At 38.1% G+C, this 18,745-nt stretch overlaps 2 protein-coding genes across 5 annotated transcripts in view; one reads left to right on the top strand and one right to left on the bottom strand.

Annotated features, from left to right (window-relative positions):
- The window catches only part of Acat2 (Acetyl-CoA acetyltransferase 2), a 32,663-nt gene extending 29,629 nt beyond the window's left edge, over window positions 1-3,034 (bottom strand). The window contains exon 1 of the mRNA XM_083123909.1: window positions 2,931-3,034. Coding sequence (XP_082980035.1) covers window positions 2,931-2,979 — 49 coding nt within the window. The 5' untranslated portion in view covers window positions 2,980-3,034. The remainder of the gene's footprint in view (window positions 1-2,930) is intronic.
- Window positions 3,013-18,745, top strand: part of LOC145988748 (uncharacterized) — a 288,359-nt gene continuing 272,626 nt past the window's right edge. For 2 of the 4 annotated variants that reach the window (XM_083123901.1, XM_083123893.1), the window contains exon 1: window positions 3,013-3,125. In XM_083123901.1, the coding sequence (XP_082980027.1) occupies window positions 3,080-3,125 (46 nt within the window). In that variant the 5' untranslated portion in view covers window positions 3,013-3,079. Of the gene's footprint in view, window positions 3,126-17,421; window positions 17,693-18,745 lie in introns of those variants that run through there. The other 2 variants (XM_083123894.1, XM_083123902.1) reach the window with 2 other exon arrangements.

The raw sequence follows: 18,745 nt of genomic DNA, 5'->3' as shown, positions 1-18,745 counted from the left end.
ACCTCCACTTCACTCCCCGGCTTTCTCTATAGAGTCCCTGTTAAAAGCATGTTAGAAATTGGCCGGATTCACCTGCCCCCAAATAAGCGCCAAATTTATATGTGAGCACCAAATTTTAAGTGCAGATTTGTGATTACGAGGTGCAAATTAGTAAGTATCCGGCTAGAGTCTAGTTTACGTCCTTCTTGCCCGTTTACAAAACCGTGCTAGCAGACAGCCGGCGCTCCGGCATCTGTAGGGTAAGTAAGTTTTTCTTTTTACACTTTCTGTCACTAACTATTCACGGGAACGAGGTATGCCTACGAGGTTAGGTTAGGTTCCATTAGCACTCATTTCACCCCTAAATATGTGCTTCATCATCGAAAAATGTCCTCACGCATATCCGGACAACAACGGTTTTTCTCGATTTTCTCCTCCAGGAAATTTTTCCTCGCCTTGGGATTTACTTTGTTGAATTCCTTATAAAATAACCTTTCCAACGATATATGACACGTATTCCTTAGGAAAAGGACGTAAACTAGACTCTTACCAAGTATCCCAAATTTCAAACAAATTGGATACATTCCCTGTATTGTTAAATTATACCGTAACCAAACCTAACCTTATCGGAAATGGTTCTTGGGGGTATCCGTGAATGGTTTGTGGGGCTATCCGTGTATGGTTCGTGGGGCTATCCGTCAGCTACCTGTGTATAATGTACAATTTCCACCGGTGACGAACACGATAGTAGGAATTTTTTGGTGAAGAAGGTTGAAACACTGCATACCCACAACAGGAGTCAAGATGTGTCCGAAAGCGAAGAAAAGGAATAAAAAAAGCACTCAGAATGTGAAAAATTGCGTTTGTTTTCGTGTAAAAAGCATAATGGCATCTTGAACTATGTTCCGCAATACACAATTGGTAAGTACGAACCATGCGACACACAAAATATGTTATTTTAATGTGTCTCCGATCTATGAAACTGGTACCAAGTTTTCTGCTAGATCTCGGGAGTCTACAACAGAAAGCGGCTCGGGTACCCTTTTCTACACCCTCGATTTTTCGCACATTTCAAATATTCTCGTTACGAAAATTAGTTCTTCATAAGAAACGATGTTTCTAAATAGCGCGGAAAGTTATTTTTGTAGATCTACGTGCTAGGAAACTTACGTTTTTCAATATTTAGATTCCTTATGTAACGTCGAAACGGTTTTGCAGGGATTTGATCATGGCGCATCTTGGATTCATGTCACAGGCGCACGTCTGAACATTTTCTTTTTCTTCTTATCTTTGACTTGTGCAATGGGATAATTTGCAATTTTTTCTTCTTATGAATGACTTGTGCAATGGGATAATTTGCGATTTCAATATATTATTTATGTAATTTATTGGCGGATTGGATATTTGAGACATTGCAATTGTTTTGTGCGACTTTAGACATTGGAATTGATTTGTGTGACATTGAATTAATGCAAAAGGACTAAATATGAGATTGACACACGTTCAACGGATGAAGGACATAGAGGGCTTTGTTCGACGAGACATACGGGACATTGTACTTGACTTACAGGGAGATGGTCTGCTGCCCCACGAACCATTGGCGCTAGGCCCACGAACCATTGGCGCTAGCCTCACGAACCATTGGCGCTAGCCCCACGAACCATTGGCGCTAGCCCCACGAACCATTGGCGCTAGCCTCACGAACCATTGGCGCTAGCCCCACGAACCATTGACGCTAGCCCCACGAACCATTGGCGCTAGCCCCACGAACCATTGGCGCTAGCCCCACGAACCATTGACGCTAGCCCCACGAACCATTGGCGCTAGCCCCACGAACCATTGGCGCTAGCCCCACGAACCATTGGCGCTAGCCCCACGAACCATTGGCGCTAGCCCCACGAACCATTGGCGCGTGGATAGGTTAGTTCAGTTAGGTTGAGATCGATAGTTAAAATTTGGTGTCGTGTTAGTATCACGATCTAGAAATTGGAAATAATTGCGGGCTAGAATTTACAATATAGAGAAAGTCTCCAATTTCGTTAATTTTCGGTATACTAACTAATTTTGGCCTCCTAATCATGAATCTGTTGGAAAAAACCGGCGGTCACGTCTGGAAATTGTACAAAAAATTTCGTTAGCGCCAAAAGCCATCCACGGGTAGCCCCACAAACCATTGACGTTAGCCCCAAAAACCATCCACGGGTAGCCCCACAAACCATTGACGTTAGCCCCAAAAACCATCCACGGGTAGCCCCACGAACCATTCACACGAGGTTAGGTTAGGCCTGTTAGGTTAGGTTCCATTAGCACTCATTTCACCCCTAAATTCATCGAAATTTTCAGACGTGACCGCCGGTTTTTTCCAACAGATTCGTGATTAGGAGGTCAAAATTAGTTAGTATACCGAAAATTAACAAAATTGGAGACTTTCTCTATATTGTAAATTCGCTCCTAATTGCGAACCATTTAAAACGACAAAATTTCAACTTTAAACGGCTGTACAGTCGTAAATACTTCTTTCCGCGCTCCAATTTTTTTAAATTCACAAATAGGATCAAATAATGTTCATAATGAAAAGAAAAAAAATTCAAAATTCGAGGGTGTAGAATAGGGTACCCGACCCCAGAAAGCTTGCCACCTAATTATCATAAAAAAGGACAAAAAAGCCACTTCTCATTTACACAGTTCCTCTAACCTTTAGACTACATATTCTTATGCATTTTTCCGCCCTGAACATAAATTAATTTCAGATTTGTTTACTGCTTTAAAATTAGTATAAGTTGTATATACATTACTAAAAATCTCTACTCTTCGTAAAAATGCTGACGTAACGCGCATACAATAATGCTACATTTACTCTTTGCTTTGATCCGTAAAAATATAAGTAGGGTACCGAATGTAGTTTAGAGTAATATTTTTTAAAAAATATAAATATCTCAAAATTACTGTACCAATTGGTGTTCTCACAGCAGAAACTATACGAATATCTGTTGACTGCATTGTCCGTTAGTGCAAAACCCCGGCACATTCGTTTTCTTTCATGCAGCTTGCTGCGCATCTGTTCTTACGAAATGCATTGTGGTAAATTACTGGTGGTAAGATGGCGGAAAATACTACGGAAAATCAGGGTCTCCACGAAAAAGAAGGTAGGTAAACGTTTTCCTTCTCGATGAACATAGTTTCAAGATACGCTTAACAATAAATGCTGCACTATTGTAAAAAAAAATATATTAGGCATTGGTTGCAATTGTAGGATGTCACTGTTGACGGTTTATCTTAGGTCATCTAGGATCACTACTCTTCTGGGTTCAATCGGGTCTGTAAAAAGAGATAGAATCTGAAAGAAACTCATGATTTCATAAATGCACGCATATTTAATGCTCGTAATATACAGTTCTCGGTGAGTGAGTTCAACGTAGCCATATTGACTTTCATGAATGAATAAAGAATGTTGGTTAGCCGTTTTGGATTATTGGGAAGAAACGTATTGTCTTCATGTAGAGAACTTGCATTTGCAGTGTCCGGCTTGTGGTTAATACCTTATCCGTACACCTGTAGTTAGTGCCATTTGGTTGTCAGGCATGGACAGTGCTGGAATGTGATAGTTTTTTCTTCATTTCTTTTCTGTGTACAGACTATTGCATGGGGGCTGTATGTTTAAGCGTTGAATGAAAGAGGTGTGAATAATGATGCAATTGAGAGAGAGTTTGTTTGTTACAGAACTATTTTTTTTACCTGTAACTTTCTTCCTTATTATTGCTGTAGCTTTCTCGCTACATGTACTGCAATTGATTTCCACATACAACTGATTAAGTACAAGGCACTATCCTTTATGCGAATTGTAGAGAAGTTGAGACGTATCCTTTATGCGAATTGTAGAGAAGTTGAGACGTCACTTTTATTATAGACGTCAGTCATTATTATCAATACTTTTTTCATACGTTGTCAGCACACGTCCTATATAAAATCCGATTTTATGAGGAACTACTAACTTTTTAATACAGCAGTTTCAAAATGGAAAAGCTTATGTGCAGTTACGAAGATGTGGCGATTGACATTTCAATTTCGATTACTTTTGTGCATAGGAGTTTTCTGTGGTTAAAGTTCGGTATATCGGAGACACATTTCTTCATTTTTACACAAGACACTACTTACGGAAATGAGTTTCTGCAAGCTTTCCAACATTCGTCGAGGTATTTTCTTGCATTGTGGAATATATTTGACCAGAAAATCATGTATTTTTCAAGAGAAATAACTCACCGATGCACAATTGCCATTGCTTTTGCTACATGAACTGCATGCTGCGTAAGTTTGATGACTTAAGCCCTTGTCAGTGTTCCCAACCCCATTTTTGGTACTAGTTTACTATCCTTCGGACACATTTATTTATTTTTACAGAAGAAACTACTTACCGTAATAAGTTCCTGTAGCATTGTCGAACATCGGGAAAGTGTGATGTGGGAATGTTTCATAGCTGAAATTCATGTTGTTCGTTGAAAATTAATTCTCCGACTGAGAATAGCTATCCCCACGAACCATTGGCGCGTGGATAGGTTAGTTCTGTTAGGTTAGGAAACATAGTTAAAATTTGGTGTCGTGTTAGTATCAGGATCTAGAAATTGGAAATAATTGTGAACCATTGGCGCTAGCCCCACGAAACATTGGCACTAGCCCCACGAACCATTGGCACGTGGTTAGGTTAGTTCTGTTAGGTTAGGAAACATAGTTCAAATTTCATCAAAACAACATTGATACACCTGCAGGAATGTTCCGCGAAGCACATAGGTAAGTACGAATGTCAAAAATTGACGAAACGAAAAAATTAGAGGTGTCCGAAGGATAGTAAATTTTTACCGTAACTTTTCCCCATACTAAATGTTCATGTGCAGTGTGATTTGTTAGTTTCATGTTTTACAACATATCCACATGGACATATACCCAGTGGAAAATTCATGTCTCTTGTCACTTTTTGTACAGAAGTAACATACAGGGTGGTCCATATGTCTTGTTACCGCCCCGAATCAATATCTTGTTATCTATAATTCAGTGTTTCTTTTGCAGAGATGGCTGACACAAGCTCCTACAATGTAGAAGAGCGCCTTGTTGTCAGTGTTTGGGCCCATGAACGTCCACATACCGGCAAGACCATGGAGGATGTGCGACGAGATTTCACAAGACGATTCCAAAAAAAATGCACCACCAAAAGTGACAATACTGCGTTGGGAAAAGAAACTGTTTATGTTGGGATGTATCAAAGACAAACCGAGGCCTGGTGCACCAACCAAAAGACAGATCACATGTGCAGACCGTTTGCGCAGTGACTTCTGTGGTGACCGAAGCACAGATGCCTCCACTCCTGCACATGTGATCTGTCTTTTGGTTGGTGCACCAGGCCTCGGTTTGTCTTTGATACATCCCAACATAAACAGTTTCTTTTCCCAACGCAGTATTGTCACTTTTGGTGGTGCATTTTTTTGGAATCGTCTTGTGAAATCTCGTCGCACATCCTCCATGGTCTTGCCGGTATGTGGACGTTCATGGGCCCAAACACTGACAACAAGGCGCTCTTCTACATTGTAGGAGCTTGTGTCAGCCATCTCTGCAAAAGAAACACTGAATTATAGATAACAAGATATTGATTTCGGGGGGTAACAAGACATATGGACCACCCTGTACATTGCGTGACTTTTTGCAATGTAGAACAAATGGAAAATGTGTCTTTTGGCTGGTATATAAAATGGACATTACAAACCTCTAAACTCTTAACTTACACTTCAAGTGAAATTGGTAAAAAGCCAAAATTACAGTTGGTTTTCCAAAAAAAAAGTCAGCTTTTTACGGAAAAAAAACGTACATTCAAAATAGCTGGCTTTTTTGCAACTGTATGAAGATTACATATGAGTGAGGAGGGATGCAGCAGGTATACTCCCAGCTAACAACATTTTTGCAAAGAACCCCTCCAGTGTCTCCTTGTCAACATGTTAACTGCAACTTTTTTTTCAGTTCAATTTGTTTTCCCATGCATGTAGTTCTGGGGTCATATTCAGTCTTATGCAACTATTGACAGACACGTCAAATAGGATATATTGAAAAATTTTCTTTATGTTGACTCACAGTATATGACTTTCTAATCTAGAGCTATCTACTTTTTTCTTCAAGCAGCTCCCAAATTATCAGTTGAGTACATAAAAATTTGTAGTTCCAGGAATCAAACCCATGAATAAATTACTATAAACATTCATTGTTGCAAGTATGAGAGATAAATATTGCCATGTAATGTCAAATTGAAAGAATTTGTAACTTTCTAACATGTCATACTCTAATTTTTTAACAGTTTGATTTGATGTAGGTTTCTCTTTCAGATTATATAGTGCCCATCTGACAGTAACAGTTGTATTCATATTTCAACATTAATTTTTATTAATTGTTCATGATTTATTTGTGGTTGTAAATTCTCTTTTCTTCTCTCTCCAACTTACGGTACAGCTCTAGTTACTTCCTTATTCACCTTGCCATGCGCCATACAGAAATGAAATCATCTTATATTTTTCTTCATATCCTCTTACAAGTTCAAATAAGGTAAATGATGTTGGATTTTTTTTTTCAACATGTTTGTTTTATTTCAACCATGAAATGAGTTAACTTTACAGTATCTTCTGATGGTTTAATAAAACTTCTCATTCTCACAAGAATTTCTTTAAAACACAAATTAAGTATCCAACAATCAATTTTTTCGGCCAATCATAATTCAATATTTTGGAAACAACTGTAGCAATTTCCAAGTTCATCTGTAAACATTTCAGAATTTATATTTTTCTAATGTAACTATGGATGCTACACTATCTACCCAGGTTCCCTTTTTATTAGCTATCTAAAAATTAGGAGATTCGACCCCTACTTAGGTAAAGTTGGAAATTAGAAATTAAGAAAATAAATATCTATTTAATGAAAAATAATCCTACCAAAAGTTCAGTTAAGATGAAAACTGAAGTCATCTTTAACCAGAGCATTAGACCTGCTTTATCTATTAATGCCCTCGGACTGCACTTTGCAGACTTGTGAGACTCTGGTGTCTGGACTCCCAGTCTGTATAATCTTATGTGGGGCTTGTGTTGTTCCTATATGTTTGTGATTGTCTCTTCATCCATCTTATCTTACCACCATTCATCCTCATTTTTGCAATTAGCCAAAGGGGCAGAAAAGTTAAGCAAAATAAACTAAATCAATTAATCAGACATTGTGATAGCAAAAATTCTTGACCACAAGTATAATTTATTGACTTCTTCACCTACTTGTTGATTTCTTTACTTTTTCTTGACTGGTAGACACCCTAAATAACATTGTTCTCTATACCTCTGCTTTACAATCAAAATAATGAATGGGAAACATCTTGTTCAATCCCAGTGGTGTAGCACAGTTCTCTGAGGCACCCCTGCAAGTAAATCATTGGGGGCCCCCCTTAGTGACAAAGAACATATGATGCCAGAATGAGACTGACGTATAATAGTTTGTTAGTCCCTTTCTCCCCCCCCCCCTTTCAGTTGTGGAAGAAATTAACTTTTACCCCAAATATTCTGCTTTCCCATTTTTTGTTGTCGACTTATATATGTGATAATGCCGTCTTGGAACTAAATGATAAATAACTGGAGAGGGTAATTCCATACAGAAAGGAACAAAATAAACAATTTTTGAAAATACATCTAGTGAAATGTTATCTGTATGGGTAAATCGTATACTTCCTATAGTTGTTTGGCAACAATGTAAAATTTTACTCAGCATTCCCTAATTTCCAGATGGCAACTATGAAAAGTTCCTCTAAAGTGGCTGCTGGTTTCCAAGAGAATTTCTTTATCAGGTATTGTTTTTTTCATTTGAATACATAATGATATTTAGTATTTAGGCTTTACCAAGTTAATTGGTAGCTAATTTGCTTCAAAATTTAGTGATGTGCTAAATATAATATTTATCGGAAGTTATCTAATTTAGCAGGTTTTTGTAGGTAGACTAGCTTTTAACGTAAGTGACCAAAAAAGAGAAGTTTTTGTCCTGATAATAGCAATGAAAATATTTAGCTAAAAATGTATTATCTCTTAGTAGGCTGTGATTGAGTACTGAAAACAAATTAGCAGCTTACTGCAAGCAGCCAATATCTAGTAACGGTAAGCTGAACTTGTGTAACGTAAGTGACCAGTACTTTTGTAATGTAAGTGACTTGTTTTACAAAATAATTGCTATTTAAAATGATATAATGAGCCATCTACATTAATTTAATTAATATTAAAAAAATAAGGTCACACTTTTACTTTAGTACAGTGTCATGAAATTGTTTTGATAGAATGTTCCTTTTATAATCATGAATGGACCTCTGGAGTTGAATAAAGTAATGCTGTTGCCTCTGCTTCGGTTTTAGTGCCAGTGTTTTTCAACCACCGGGCCGTAAAAGGTCTGTTGCACTAAGGGGTTGACAACTAATTTAAATGTAATTTTATATTTGACAGCAAGTTATACAAAATTGAACTATGATTATGACATAGTTGATATATTAATATTAATTAAGGGTGAATATTAATTTCCATATAAACTTTAGATCAGAAATGTATTTATGAGTGAAATTTTTGTGTTCAGGGCATCAACTTGTAAGAAATACATTTACTGGACTGTGGTCTCACAAAGGTTGAGAACCACCGCAACAAGCAGCCAAAATACACCACTTGTTGCTCCGTGACTAGGTTTAGTGGCCATTTAACCAAATAATACATGATGTCCTACAAAGTCCTGCTAAATTAGATAACTTCCAATAAATATTACATTTAGCACATCACTGAATTTTGAAGCAAATTAGCCATCAATTAACTTGGTAAAGCCTAAATACTAAATATCATTATGTATTCAAATGAAAAAACATTACCTGATAAAGAAATTCTCTTGGAAACAGCAGTCACTTTACAGGGAACTTTTCATAGCTGCCATCTGGAAAGTAGGGAATACTGGGTAACTTTACACTGTTGCCAAACGACTAAAGAAAGTATACTATTTCCCCAAACAGATAGGATTTCACTAGATGTATTTCCAAAAATTGTTTATTTTGTTCCTTTTTGTATGTAATTACCCTGGGGTAATTCCACGGTCACTTATGTTTGAGTTTTTTAGTACTCGCACATTACTACCCTTTACTAATTTGGACTTGTAACGTAAGTGACCATTTACTGTAACGTAAGTGACTATTATTATATTTTTTCTCTCTTTTCTACAGGAGTATTTTTAATACCTCAAAATGGTTTCGAGTTCCAAGACACTATATCTGAGTTGACACAAAGTTATATTTTTCAAATCTTAAAAACAGAACTTTTCACATATTACTGTCACATTTTGTGTAACGTAAGTGATCATTTTATTTCTTTTTTTTTTCATTATACAATGAATAACATTGATCAAATTTGAGTGAGAAAGTTGAATTATAATTTGAATTAAGCTAAGGAAATTTTGAAACTGTGGTAAAAGGAGTAAATTATTGTGAAATCACATTTCAAATAATTTTATCTTCTCTGAATGTAACGTAAGTGACCATGGAATTACCCGAAGATGAATCTGGAAATATTTTCTCTTGTACTTCAACGCAGTAGCACAGCCAGGAATCTATTTTGGAGGAGTTAAAATCTTCCTGCTATTTTTCGTAAATCGTGTTCCTTTGTATTTTTTTGCTTGAACACTTTTTAATGAGGTTACATAAAATACACAGATATTAAAAAAATATATTTTTTGGGGGGAATTGTTTAAAGGATAGTACACTCTCCTCTTTTGGAATTTAAGGTGAATGCGTCTTCAGCCTTTATGCCATCCCTGGTTGCGCCAGGCCATGATTCAGCGTTAAGAGCCGTTCACGTTAGGCTTCTAATACTAATATGGAGTAATATACTAAAGCAAACTTATCACTTCAGTTACAGGGGTTGAACTGGACCTCTAGGTGACCTAACATCACGGAGTCAATTGCAATTTGCTAGGAAGAAATAACAAACCTGTGACAGAACACTATTCACTGACAATTTGTCACTCAGTGAAAGGACTGAACCCATCTCCCCCCCCCCCACCTCTAAGAAAAAGGTTGTTGCCACAGATGCACTGTTTAATTCTAGTGTTAGTGGACCTCTTTATTACTATTCATAATTTTAACGATGCCATTTATTTTCGATAAACCACTGATCATATATTTCTTGAATATTTTTTTTTATAAAACAGGAACCGTTTCATTAATAGATCATCACTGGTCGAATTTGCATAAGCATCCTTCTCTACCTGCTACATTGTCTTTAAGTTGATCTATGCAAAGATCCTTCCTTCTATCCCCAAACTTAAACAAGGAAATTCACATTTAGTAATTTCCACTTCGAACAAGTGGAGCGAGCAAGTAAGTTAATTCTGCATTTCAGAGGAGGTCCACATGCCAAGTTACTCGGACCCCTCTGGCTGAGACAATATGCCATTGCTTATTATCTCATACGTCATGGGGGGGGGGGGTCTGCTGCTACGCCACTGTTCCATCCCATCTCAAAACTTTGTTCATTAACTGCTTCTATTTTAGTTCTAGCAGAACAAACTTTTCTTTTATTTTTGATCAATGACTGAATCAAAATAAATCTCACTATTGTTATATTGATATAACCCAGTTAAAAAATTCTGATGGTATCATCTTCAACTACTACTCTTTCTAGTAGTAGTAGTTGTAGTACTGTCAGTATTAATTATTTACAATGGTTTTCATATTGAGCTGTATTTTTTAGATAACAAAATTGTGTCGGAATGGTGAGTGGAGGCAGTCTCCTGTCTCATTCTCATCTTGATTTACAAACACCCATCTCGATCTTGAAGGGCACATTTCTGTCTACCTTCACAGAGTATAGAGTTCATTAAGGGAAACCATTTTTATGGTTTTCTTTCTTGAGCACTGTGAACCAGAAAAGAGACAATATCTTGAATGCATGCAACCACGCTGCACAGCTTCACAGTTGCCAACAATGAATTAACTTGCACTTAAGATAAACAAAATATATATCGTACTGCTTGGTATGTCTGAACAAATTGCATAGTAAAATAATTTTGTTTTTCAATTATTGTGAATTGTAGTTTACCAATGTTTCAAACGAGATCAGAGAGTATCCAACACAAAGTCTCATCTTAAGTTGTCTCAAAGGGTATTGTTTTAGTACCACCCCTAATTGTGCTGTATTAATTATATACATGATTCACTTTGTAATTTGTTATTTTATCCAATGCTCATTACAGCACAGAAGGGGTTGTTGAGTTAGTGCCCCCTCACATTCCCCAATCCGGCCATGTGAAGCACCACATCACAGTTGCCCTTATTCATGTATTGAAAGATTTCGGACCGAAGCGCATGTTGCTTTGGAAGGAGTCAATCAAGAGCAACTTTTCACACTTGTGGCTTGACAGGCTGCACAAGCCTGCGATCGATTGGTGGAATTCTCAAGCGACACATGTCACTTGCATCTTCCTTGTGAAATCTTCGTTCGAGGCTGGATAAACCGATCCGAGGGTTGCTTAAACAAGGATGTTGTCGAAGAAGTTTCCATCCCACCCCAGGAATCGAATCCAGATCCCCCACTTGACAGCCAGATGATTTTGTAATTTACAATAAGTAAACTAGTAAATGAAGTGGAGAGACATTAATGTGTGTATAACTATAATATTGGAAAGTATAGATTCAGTGATGAACGCTCTGTTGAAATGATGTATCGAGGATAGATGAAATGTGTGAAGGGACACCCAGGCTGGGACTCGAACTTGGAATCCCAGTGGCGAGATGATGACTCGACCATTCAATGTGCTGGACTACCGAAACTGCTGTTGTGGTATGTTAATGCTTATTAGTAGGGCTCCAAAGTTTATGACCTGAAGATAATTTTCGATCTTGAAATGAGAGCTTGATTTTTCATAAATTACAAGAGAGTTGTTGAGTAATTGGATAAAACCTGTTGTTCAGTGGTTTAAACTATCGAAGAAAAGGGGGGAATCAATTATGTGCTAATGTAGTTTTCTTTTTCTATATTTTTACTTCAATGTAAAACAAAAATACACCTCCTTTCCAAGTGGTCCTTGAACAATACAATATGTGGGCAGCATTTGAAAATACAGTTGTATTTCACGTGCATCAGATTATGATTTTTTTATGTTTTGACTAATTTCACTTTAAAACCACAGATTAAATAAATTTACCACAATTAATTATTTAATACATTGCCAAAATTTCAGTTAAAAATAATATTTTGCTCCTGAATGGCATACTTGCTAAAAAGACCAAGTTATGCTAGTAAATGCATTTATAATTCACGAAACAGAGAAAAAGCAAAATAAAACTTCAAAAGTGATAAATAATGCAACAAAAACTGGGAAAATACGGAAAATGACCTAACAGCCAAAAAGGTCCAGAAAACGCAAAGAAAGAAAAATGTGCAAATTGAAAACAATGTTTTGTGATTTAACTTAAGTGTAACAGACTACTATCAGGTTTAGCATTGTCTTGAAGCTCCAGAAAAAAAAGACCATCAATTTCCTAGCCCTAGTCCTAGAATACTCCAGACATATTTAGAATGGGGTTATTGACTTTTCAGTATCTTTTTCTCGGGATTAACAAACATTAGAGAACAAGTTGCAACTCTAAAAATTATCTTGAGTTATCATTGTTCGAAGTGGCGAGGGAAATAGGAATTTCACCTCGAGCACAGGTTGTTGATGTAATTATATACGATTATGAGCTAACATACAGTCGTGTCAAATATTGACCAGCCAAGGTTTCTTGTGGTCAACCTTTTTCCTGCTGCGAGTTACAAATTCGCGTACGTGATTCTTGTACCGAAAAATGTAATACGACGTAATCATTTCAATTAGCATAAAAAAGTTAAAATGTTCTCATTACTTCCTTGGCACACTATCGTTCCGTTTTTTATGCTCTGGCCGGTGTACGCTTTCAAAACTATGGCAGAAATTTCCGGCTTGGACTTGCGAATTCTTGACCTACGGCTCGGTAGCAAAAGCTAATTTAGACGAGCGTGGTGGAGGATGCACAGACGAATGCATGCATGAAAATAACAAGTGTGAATCTTCAAGCGTGAAGTAGGGGAAATGCTTTTGTAATCGGTGACCGGAGAAGCTTATTGGTTATATCTGTTATTGTAGCATGACGTCGTGTGATACCGACACCATGTTCCCGGCAATAATTGTGTGCAGTTTTTCCTTTGGTGAAACTGCATATGCATATGTATTGCGAGTGAATCCGCATAAGGATTCCACATTTTTATTTCTTAAAGGAGAATTTTGGCAGAAAGTGTTCCAATCAAGGGAGAGGGTGGCGTCTGTTAAATCCCCATCGGATTAAAGAAAAGTAACATTGGATACGTCAGAACATACAAATATAGTAAATGTTTAATTCATATCCTTCTTTACGAAAATTGTGGACAACACCAGTGGTCACAGTCTATGTATGAAATACTGTATTAATGTATTTTCCACAGCGTCACTTGGATGGCTGAGTGCGTTGATAGGTGACTGACTCACTAACCCTCCACCGACGGTCCCAGGTTTGAGTCCTGGTTTGGAAGTGCTGTTCCTTTGTGAACATCCTTTCATAACAGGTGGGTTTCATGTGACGTCAGGATTCGCACCGCCGCCATGTTTGTGGCAAAGCTGTTTGTCGTCTGCAAGGAAATACCCACCACGTATCGGGGTCTTCCTTGTCGCACAACAGTTTTGCAACCTTGTGTTCTGACGTCAGAGGAGGAATGCCTACGAGTTTATGTTAGGCCTGGTAGGTTAGGTTCCATTAACATAAATACAATGAAAAATTATTATTTAGACTAAGAGAACTAAACATAGCTAGCTTAACCTAACAACGTAGGCATTTAGCCTAAAATTAAAAAGCGTTCTCCCGTGATGTCAGAACACAAGGTTGCTCAAGTGTTGTGCGATAAGTGAGACCCACGTAGCGTTCTTTACACCTGCGCCAAGTGCGCGTTTATTGTTAGTACTGTGTAAAATGTCTGTAACATTGCATAAAAATGCAACGAAAAGGCCAACTCTAGTTCACCTGTGTTTATTTACTTGAACCAGCTACAAGGAATCAGTTTGTTTTCGTATTTATTAGTGGTTCGGATTTTGTTTGAAATATTTACATCTAGTAAGTAACCTATGTTTCGCGCTCGGTGTGGGAGAAAGTGGTCATCGACGACCTTGAGTACAGATTAACAGAAAATTCCAAGACTCAGCCATTATCTTATGTGTTTCCTTTCAACGTTTGTTCAAGCGCAGTAATTTGAAATGTTGAGTTGTTCAAACACAGTAATTTCACTCCTTGCTTTAACAATTTGGGATACGCAGGCCTCAGTGACGGGAGTGGTTAGCGCAACGCACTACGATGCTAGGGGTTCGAATTTCGGCCTGGGCATGACTGATCTTAACGACTAGCCAAATATAGCCGAAAAACGAAGTAAAATAAATCAATCAATTTGAGATACTTCGATATATCATAACATGTTTTGTCCAAGCAGTACTTTTTTCTGACAGTACGTAAAACCTACTACTGGCACCTTTTTTCATGAATAGAATAACAATAACTGTTTGTGTTAATGAATGAAATATAAATAATCAAGTACATGTGTTAATGAATGAAATATAAATAATCAAGTACAAGCGTGCAATTATCAAGATGAATTTAACTTTGAATGTTATCATTTTTATCGTCAAACCTATCAACACCTTTCTACCAAATAAAACAATAACAAGGAAACGCTACTTGCAAGTATGATAAAAAACACCAGTTCAATCCATTTGTGCTAAAAGTCACTGAGAAATGCGATATATGAGCTTACCTGAAAAGAAATGTTCACCCCGCCGCTCTGTACTGTTCGTTTTGATGTTGGCACGATTTATTCTCGCTATGTTGCATCATCTGAATCGTATTGTTATTGGTGAATTGAAAATGCGAAGCATTGATCTGAGAATTAATTACTTGCTGCGAAAATGGAAAACTTACATTCGAATTCCAATTATCCGACTGCGAATCATTTCAATTCAACCTATTTAATCGCGCTTTTAGTTAATTCATTTCCGTGATGGTATCGTGTGCTTCTAAATGTTATACACTTTTTCCACAGCAATCAATCTTTGCTACTATAATAGCATATATGCAGGACCGGCGCTAGTCATTTTGCCGCCCTGGGCGGTGGCGGCAGATGCAGCTCCCTTCCCCCCCCCCCCCCCCCCGTCATTAAGCAGCAACGGGAAATTGAAAATCAAGATATTCCTAAGTAAAACAGCAAACTATAAAATAAATAATGAGACTTGTTACGCTACTTCAATACTATTAAACACAAAAGGATATTTTGCTCGACCACATTTAAACTTTAAAAAGTGCCACACAAATTTAATATTATTATTATATTTTATAAAAACACACACACTCTCTCTCTCTATCTTTTAAACGTATCTTAAATGTAAGAAGTATTAGGAAAAAAATGAAGGCTTGACTTCATATGTTTACCGTTTGAGGTCTGCGATATATGATTGGATTTTTAAAAGACTTACATGTAATGTTCCTGGATCTACCGCGTGGGTGATCGAAGGTCTGAATTCTTTCCTGCGTTGTCCCAGCATAAAGCGGCTCTTGGGTTCACCCAACCTCAAATTAATGGGTACAGTACCTGGGAGGTAAAGGCGGCCGGAGAGTGGTACTAATCACATCAGCAAAATGGCCGAGATCGAGAATGTGGCCCTACCCCCACATACCCTAAATGTGCCTTCATGACATTGTGCTTTCGGCACAGGGAACTTTACCTTTGCATGTAATATTACTTTTCGTATAATGCTATCTTGCATAAAATGGAAACAAGCGTGTTTCAAACATGATTGGCCGAAGATAGTATTTTTATTAACCTAATTAAAAAAATGGTCGGCACTTGCCACTGTTACCCACAAAGTTAATAAATTCGAAGTTCTACACTCACATTAGGTGCAAAATTATGACCCTTTATCAGTTTAAGGTCTCCTTTGGTGTAATTGTTTTATTATGTCCGAAAGCACTTCTAGTTCATCTTTTAATTTATGTGTTAACATTCGCTCTAGTTTTCTACACTTTTCTGTCAAAAGATAAGGTGACATGTTTTTGAGATTACTAATATCATAACATAAATTGAAAATTCACTATGATGTTTAAGCTGCTCAAATCTTTCTCTTAGAGCTAAAGTAATCGTCTAGGACCTGGTAATAAAAATCAACTTTGTACCGTTTTTGTGGATCTTCAACAGTTTCATCATACTGAAACTGCTTCTTCTTTCGATTTCGGCCCTGTACAGTGTTGCCTATCCTTGGATCATCTATATCTAAATTCGATGTCAATTCTTTCTTATCAACCGGGACTCACAAGTCGCCGCCCCCCTACGCCTCCACGAGTGGAGGTAGGGAGGCACTGCCAGGCTGCCAAATGGCGTCTAAGAAACTTTAAAATTTTTCATCACTCCTGCTTTTTTCAAAGCGCTGATATGTTTCCAAGCAAGGATCTAACATATCGTAGATTAATGTTTTGAAGACATTTTCGCATTACTACATTACGTGGAGTAAAAAGTCTGTCAACCTTATTCTGTACAGTTTGTCTGCTCGACTAACCTTGTATTAATGCGAATACCACGCCCTCCCCCCTCCATCCAAACCGATTCTAAAGGCATAAGAGGTGGTGTTTCATTTCAACCCTATCGCCGGGATCACCCACAGGTAGGTAGAAAAACTATACATAATAACCAAAATTAAAAATCAATAACAAGTCAATCAAACTATACAACCCCCCATTTTTGTGTGAAGATACATAGAATTGGTATAAAATTTTGTCCCCCCCCAAAAATTCCCATGACGCAGGCGCGTCATGAAACCATCCTGTGGGCACTCCTGATCGCAAATATGGTCTACATCATCAACTTAGCGTATGTCTTGTGAATTTTTTTCCGTGTATTTTTCTCATCCTGGGAGGATATCTTGCCAAACACAAGCGTTGGAGTTTGGCAGTCTGAATGTAATGAATTTTATCTCCTCTCGTGCGATTTATCAAGAAGTAGAATTGCTTTAGTGATGCAACGTCCTAAATCAGAATCCCGAGAGCCAGCCTCGTTTTTTAGAGAAAGTGGACCGACTTGGAACCCCCACGATCGCTTTCTTCAGCGCAGTAGATTTAATGTACTGCGAAGTGTTTAGGATATTACGGGACTCCTTCTCTCCCCTTACTGCCCGTGGTCTTGGTGCATCGAACTTGCCCATGCGTGGCTGTCTGTTCCGCTGCCTTCTCAGGCCGCGAGGGTGTGCCGTTTGAACCTCACACCGAAGCTACGATTTCCTCCGTTTGTGTCGCTACTGGGAATGCGATTCATTCCGGCACACTGCACGGGCAGAAAATAGGCGCAGATAGATGTGAACGGCTGTGGATGTAGCTCGTTGGGTTGTTCTCGCACGGAAAGTCTTCGGCGGTGTTTTACTAGCGTGTGTCTGGTGCCCCCTCGTGTGTTTATTTCATCTGTTAATGTTTGTGCTTATTATAAACAATTGGCACGCGGCCGACAGCTGGTTCAAGTTCGTGCTTGGTGTACCGACGCAGATATTAGCTTTACTGGCGCTGAATATAAAATGGTGGTTATGTCAGTGACTGATTCAATGGATTTAGGTAAGTACACTGTGAACAAATGCATTGCAAGTGTTAACATAACGGTTTAACTTGCATGCTTTCTTTTCAGCCTCACAAAGCCGTGTTTGTTTATACGTAGCGAAAGGTTCATATTATGGTCTAGCGCAGTGCTACTGTGTAGGAATAGTTGTTCCTGTTGTACTCAAATGATCTTAATGCGAAGCATTGTGTGGACAGCCTCATCCATGACTTGCTAACGATACCCTGGCCTCTAATACGACAGACGGGCTAAGTTCTCGATGTCAGTTTCATCGTAGCCATTGTCAATCTATTAGGTCTCAGCTCTGAGAATTTTGGTAGAGGTATCTCCGCATATTCGAGTCACTTTCCCGTCTGCGCTATTTTTTTCTTTTATCTTCTACGTCTAGATTCACGGGTTACTCCCAACTGCAGTTTAGACAAAAAACTATGTGCAATAGATGAATATAATTGAAGTCTAATACATTTAAAAAGAAATCTACTATTTGTGTTTGCGACCTATACAGCTTTTCAAACCATTAAGAGTCTAAAGGGTGATATTTTGAGAAGACACTCGCCCCTACGTACTACACCCCGGTAACCATTACAGGCCAAAGAGGCTCTGGCGCCTGGACCTACAATCAGCGTAGTCCTCTGTGGAATTGTTGTTTCAAGTCCACTTTATGCTCGGATAGGTTAATCGGGGCTGGATCTACAGTTTAAAGTGGAATCCGAACCACGGTGTAATGTGCCTCCACCGGTTATCGAATCCGGGACCCTTTGATTACAAGACTGTCCCCTATGGAGCTTCGTGGGGTGCCGTCCATTTCATCGTATCTCCAGCATCTCGATTTACCAAAAGGCAGGAAGGGGACGTACAGTCATGGACACTTCTGGGTTGTAATGATTCCATTGAAAGTTAATGGAATTGTTATAACCCAGAAGTGTCTCTGACTGTACAATAAGTCAACAATCACACTGCAGTAAGAAACTTACTTACAACCGTTAATTGTGACAACAGTGGTTATGAGATTGTAATTGATCTTCTTCTCTCCCTGTGTATGTGTTTGGGAC

The sequence above is a fragment of the Lepisma saccharinum genome, chromosome 6 (assembly GCF_977018435.1).
Source record: "Lepisma saccharinum chromosome 6, izLepSacc3.1, whole genome shotgun sequence".
NCBI lineage: Eukaryota > Metazoa > Arthropoda > Insecta > Zygentoma > Lepismatidae > Lepisma > Lepisma saccharinum.
This window is presented reverse-complemented; position numbering and strand designations above follow the sequence as displayed.